General features: G+C 31.8%; 1 protein-coding gene across 1 annotated transcript; it reads left to right on the top strand.

The window, feature by feature from the left end:
* The first annotated feature begins 2,823 nt into the window (after window positions 1-2,823).
* Window positions 2,824-5,830, top strand: LOC120198633 (F-box/kelch-repeat protein At5g42350-like). Its single transcript, XM_039199939.1, has 2 exons — window positions 2,824-3,078; window positions 3,709-5,830. The coding sequence occupies exon 2, from the start codon at window positions 3,792-3,794 to the stop codon at window positions 5,526-5,528; it is 1,737 nt and encodes a 578-aa protein (XP_039055870.1). The 5' UTR covers window positions 2,824-3,078; window positions 3,709-3,791; the 3' UTR covers window positions 5,529-5,830.
* The last annotated feature ends 210 nt before the right edge of the window (window positions 5,831-6,040 follow it).

The raw sequence follows: 6,040 nt of genomic DNA, 5'->3' as shown, positions 1-6,040 counted from the left end.
AATATTTTGGAAGATGAAGTTAATATTATTTTTTTATAAATTTGATTTCGTGAATAAAATAAATCAGAATGAGATTATTATATATTCGTATTATAATATATTTATATAATATATTATTTAAAATAGTTCATCAATGAATGAAATATATATTATTGTATTAAAAAGTTAGTAAATAAATAAATCTATCCGACATCCAACTTAACATCTATTTTTTAAAATATATTATATTTTGAATTTATTGATAGGTTTCAATGAAAAAAGAAGTGTTATTTGTACTATAGCTCTTGAATTTAAGTAATTGCATCAAACTAAAAAAATTCTAAACAAACAATATCTTATAATCATCAAACTCCAAGTTAAACTTTCCATAAATCATCTTTTACATCGTGAACTATGTAAATTTCCTTCTTAATTTGATACTTAAATTTTGTCGATGTTATTAAAAAAAATTAAGGTGAATACAATGTGATATATGTTCAAAAACTCTCAATTATTTGTCAAGAAACGCTCATACTCTTATATATGTGGTGCTTGGATCCGAAACTTCAAGGGATAATAATAAATCTCTTAACAATTAAATCACTTAATTTGTGTGTCAACGTTAATTTTTAAATTACAATTTTATTATTTTATTGATATGTTATTTTTATACTTATATCATTTATTAAAAAAATTAGTAATATATAACTAAAAGAGTTAAAAATAAAAAATATTAAATTCAAAAATAATAAAATAATAATAATAACTCAAAGATATATTTATAAATAGACGCGATGTTTAAACAACTATTAATAATAATATTTAGAGATGAGTGTTTGATCGAGTTAATTTGAGTTAAAAAAATTAAGTTAGTCAAGTTTTATTTTATAAATTAAATTTTATTTGAACATTTTTTAACTCTAGTCGAATTTGTGAAATTGGAGTTTAATTGTTTGAGTTTATGTTTAAATTTAATTGTAAATAATTATAATATTATAATACTAATTGATTATAATCTAATATATGTTATATACATACATCATGTAGAATTGAGAGACTCAACTCTAACATGAAAATTATTTTACTAATCACTAAAAGATTTGAGTTATTCTAATCACATTTTATAACTCAAACTTTATTTGAATTTTTTTAATTGAATCAAATTTATAAAAGTACGAGTTGAGTAAAAAAATTTAGTTTTTCGAGTCGAGGCTCACATCTAATAATAATCTTTGGAAAGTTAAAATTATTTTTGTGAATGAAATAAATTGAGTTGGGAGGATCATTTTTACAATAAACCTTTATAATATTCGATGTAAATCAATATATCATATACAAAATGATTAAATAAAAAAAATAAAAAAAAAGGGGGAAATAAAAGTTGTATTCATAGTTGGACCATGGAGGTAGGGTCCAGACATCTAACTCCCCCGGAAACAGACACGGCCACTCTCACGCCGAGCATTTCGCTGCGTCACCCACTCACTGGCCACTGCTCCAAAACTGAACCCATATGATACGTCTATTATCATCCAACGCACCGTAATTAAACCCAACCAATCTTTTATTTTATTTTATTTTATTTTAACTTTTTAGGTTTTATTTCGACTCTACTCCCTCCGAATTTGAGCTTTAATTTTTTCCTTTAATTTGATATAATTCAGCACTTTTGTTTTATATCAATTTGTGTTTATTAATTTCTATACCACGTGTAACTTATATATTTAGCCTATATATTTCAGTTTAATCAATTTTTAAATTTTAATTTTCAGGATTTAATTTTTATTCCAAATCAAATGGTACAATTTACGGACACAATATGAACTAAATTACATTAACTAAACACAATCAAATTGAAAAACGTTTATTAGATTTACAATTTACACATAATATTAAGATTTGTAATAGAATTTGACTTAATAAATTTTACACATGATTTGATTCAAAATCATTTTTTAAAAGTAAAAATTCTAAAAATGACCAAACTATAATACATGCACTAAATCTAGAAGTTCATTTTAGCTGGTGCGTGAGGAAAATGCTCAAATCAAGAGAGAATGCTATTCCTTTGCTTGGTTCTATTGCTGGCTGGTGTGCGATTAGTTGGTTCATTTTAGGTAATAAAATTTAAAATTAACCTAAAAAAAGTTACCAATAGCACAAATACTTGTAGAAGAATTTGACCTTTATTTTAATAATACTAGTTTTAATTTTTATTTTAATTTCATATAATTTGATGTCTTTATTTATTATTTTAAATGAATTATAAATATTCTTCGAATATCATTTATCTATAATTTACTAGTTTGTTTTAATCAATAATTCTATTGATTTCTTAATTTAATAAAATATATTTTTAAATATTTGAATGATAAATAAAAATTATTATTAATTAAATAAAATTGATTGGATTTTTATTATATCTTAATTATGTACTCAAATAATAATAAAAGAATTCACTTTATCAAAAACAACTAACGATATTATTAGTTTACACCTTTAATAACTTATAAAAGTAAAACATCATATTATTTCAAATTAAAGTAAAAAAATTAAATTCAAATTTACCAGTATAGTAGAGGGATTAAAGCCAAATTAGACCAGCCTTTCAAAATTATTTAAGAAAAAAGAAGAAATGAAAATATCACTGTCTGTGACGTTTGGAAACATCACAGCCGTTAGATCAGCGAGAGCCGAGCCCACTGAAGCGGATCTTCGAAGTTGGTGCCAAAGTGATCGACGGCTGTGAATATATTGGCTTGCACGATAATAAAAATTGTGAAAAGCATGGCCTATAATATAAAGATGGAAGCTTCACAGGAGGCTGGAAATGCATACAAAGAAAATGGAAGAGAAAGGCAGATAATGGCCAAAAGGTAAAGCTAAGAGATGAGTCGAGTTTTTTTTTTTTGAGTTGAGATGAGTTGATGTGTCGCTTTTTCTCAATCAGTACCGAGTCGCTTTATCAACCAAACACTCATTTTTGTTAATTAATTTTTTCATGGATTCTAATAATCGATCCCTGTCTGCTTAATTATTTTTCATCTGTCTTCCTGCTTCTTTTGTTGATTTCAACCCTAGATTTTTTGTTGCTGCAATGTAAGTTTTTCTCGAGTGTTTTTTTGTTTTACTTTTTTTTTAAGAATTTAGATTTATGAGAAATTAATCTTTCATATTTTAATTCATTTGTTGAGTAAATTAGTGCCATTAATTTACTTTGAAACGAAAATGGAAAGGAAATCTGACGATCTCATTAGGATCTGATTCAAACGAGTGCTGTGAATCTCTCTATTTTTCTAAACTGGAGTATATGGATCTGTAGACGAGAATTTATTCCTGCGAAAACGTTGATTTTAGCTGAATTATACTTAATTTACTGCTGTCGGCAATCGGCATGTATTTTCTGGAAGTAATAAAATGTAACGATATTCATTGTTGTTATTGTTTTGCTTTTACGTCATTAATTTCGATTTGCTTTCGTCTTACATTGCCTTCTTTTTTATTCTTTTTAGAAGCTCTCTTAATCACACTCACTGTATTGTCTTTGCATTCAATATTATGATATTTGTCTTCTTTGACTCTTTGTTATCTCATTAAGGCAAGGTTTCACCGTTTATTGTTTTAGTATTGATTTTTCATAGCTCTAATGTTCTATGCTAATACTTGCTTCCCCTTTGTATGTGTTTGTCTGGCTGCAATCTCAGCAGGTTGTCTCCCCCCCCCCGGTAGATGCAAGGGTTTAAGTAACCAAAATGCAGCCAGAAATATAGAAATGGGTGTGCACCTTTGCATACCCAGAGTTGGAGACCATAATGTTTGCTGAGGATGCGATTGAGGAATCACTTCGTTGGGATTTTGAGTCTCTAACTGTGTCTAAACGGCTTGTGAGGAGTGTTAGCCAGAAGTTGAGGAAAAAAACCCATAGAGCTGAAGGGGATGAAGAGGATAAGGTGAGAGGGGTTTCTTTGAAATGTCTTACTCTATATGGTAGAGGTGGTGGTTGCAAAGTCGGTGCTGACACTGGTGAGGAGTTTGGTGATCCAAGTTGGAGAAGGTCAAGTACTAGTGAAGAAGGAAAGGCGTGCAAATCAATTTGTGGTATTGAGGATAATAGTTTCGATTGCTTCTCATATGGCATGAGGGAGAAGTTTTGGAAGAAAAGCAATAGAAAGGATTTAGATCTTGAGGAGTCGGTACGAATCGGCAAGATGCATATCTATCTTCCAGATGACATTCTTGAGATGTGCTTGGTGAGACTACCATTGACCAGCCTTATGAATGCCCGCCTAGTGTGCAAGAAATGGAGAAATTTGACTACAACTCCCAGGTTTTTGCAGATGAGACGAGAAGGTTCATGTCAAAAACCATGGTTGTTTCTCTTCGGTGCTGTTAAAGATGGCTATTGCTCTGGGGAGATACATGCACTGGATGTATCTCAAGATCAATGGCATAGGATTGGTGCTGATATCCTAAGAGGAAGGTTCATGTTCTCAATTGCCAGTATGCAGGATGATGTTTATATTGTTGGAGGTTGTTCAAGCCTAACCAACTTTGGGAGAGTGGATAGGAGCTCATTCAAGACGCACAAAGGTGTATTGGTCTTTAGCCCTCTCACCAAATCTTGGCGCAAAGCTTCATCTATGAGGTATGCTAGATCAATGCCTATTTTAGGAGTATCCGAGGTCTGTTCAGATTTCTCGATCAATCAAAGCCATCAGAATCGACATGAGAGGCAGTCTCCCAGATCACGAGTTGGTGGGGTGTCAGATGTTTATGAGGATCCTCACAGGCTTTCACTCAGACGTCAGTACGGAAATGCTTTCGATGTAAATGAGCCTTCATCATTACCAAATAGAAAATCATACAAGTTCATCAAACAGAGAAGTGAACAACCAAATACGAAGGGTTGTAAAAGATTCGTGTTGATTGCTGTTGGAGGTCTTGGATCTTGGGATGAGCCACTGAATTCTGGTGAAATCTATGATTCTGTATCAAATAAATGGACTGAAATCCAAAAGCTGCCTATAGACTTTGGTGTATTTTGCTCTGGGGTTGTTTGTAATGGGATGTTCTATGTTTGCTCCGAGAATGACAAGTTAGCCTATTATGACATAGAAAGAGGCTTCTGGATTGGAATCCAAACCTCCAAATTTCCTCCTCATGTTCATGAATACTATCCAAAACTTGTTTCTTGTAATGGTCGGTTGTTTCTGCTGTCTGTCTCTTGGTGTGAGGGAGATGGGCAAATTGGTCGGAGAAACAAGGCGGTGAGAAAAGTGTGGGAGCTAGATATGATGTATCTTACATGGACCAAGGTCTCGATGCACCCTGATGCTCCAATGGACTGGAACCCTGTTTTTGTCGCCGACAAGGACTTAATATTTGGGGTTGAAATGTTTAAAATATTTGGTCAGGTATTGGATTTCTTCACTGTGTGTGATGTGTCTAATACGGAGATGAGTTGGAGCCATATTTCTAGGAACAACGTGGCTCATGAATTAGATGCTTCTTCTTGCTTGACCAAGACAATGGCGGTTCTACACCTGTAATGTCTTCTGCAAAACACTGTAATTCCATCGGAAAATCATAGAACATCACAGTTGCTCGTTCGGGTATTTTGTGCTTACGTTTCTTTCGACCTGTGAATTTTTCGTATTTATTTCGTTGATTCTCCACAATTTTTTACAATGGCGACCACATCTGGTCTGTAGTGTTCATTCAGTGTTAGCACAGTTATGGTCATTTGTAGTCTTCTCAGTAATTTCTTCACCATTGTTCATAAACGGATTATGTATTTTTCATCTTGCTTCTGTTGCATATGTAATAAATTTCTGCCATGTTTATTCATTAACTTGCTTGAACGTCTTGAAGAGCTCATTATTATACCACTAGGCTCCAGGTGTTAAATGAAAATGAAAAATGGTTGTAGACGCCGCAGTCGATTACCGGCAGGCTATCCCGGTATTGTTCGAAGCAGAGAATTTTGGATGATCAAGGAACTTTAGAAGGCAATAAAAAAACTAAAGGGCTGCAGCATTAAATTGTAAGACAAATAGTAGTT

Source organism: Hibiscus syriacus, unplaced genomic scaffold, assembly GCF_006381635.1.
Source record: "Hibiscus syriacus cultivar Baekdansim isolate YM2019G1 unplaced genomic scaffold, ASM638163v2 tig00117056_pilon, whole genome shotgun sequence".
Taxonomy (NCBI): Eukaryota; Viridiplantae; Streptophyta; class Magnoliopsida; order Malvales; family Malvaceae; genus Hibiscus; species Hibiscus syriacus.
This window is presented reverse-complemented; position numbering and strand designations above follow the sequence as displayed.

What these genes read in the sequence shown, in the direction of transcription:
- LOC120198633 (XM_039199939.1), top strand. Translation starts at nt 3,792, where the DNA reads ATGTTTGCTGAGGATGCGATTGAGGAATCACTTCGTTGGGATTTTGAG.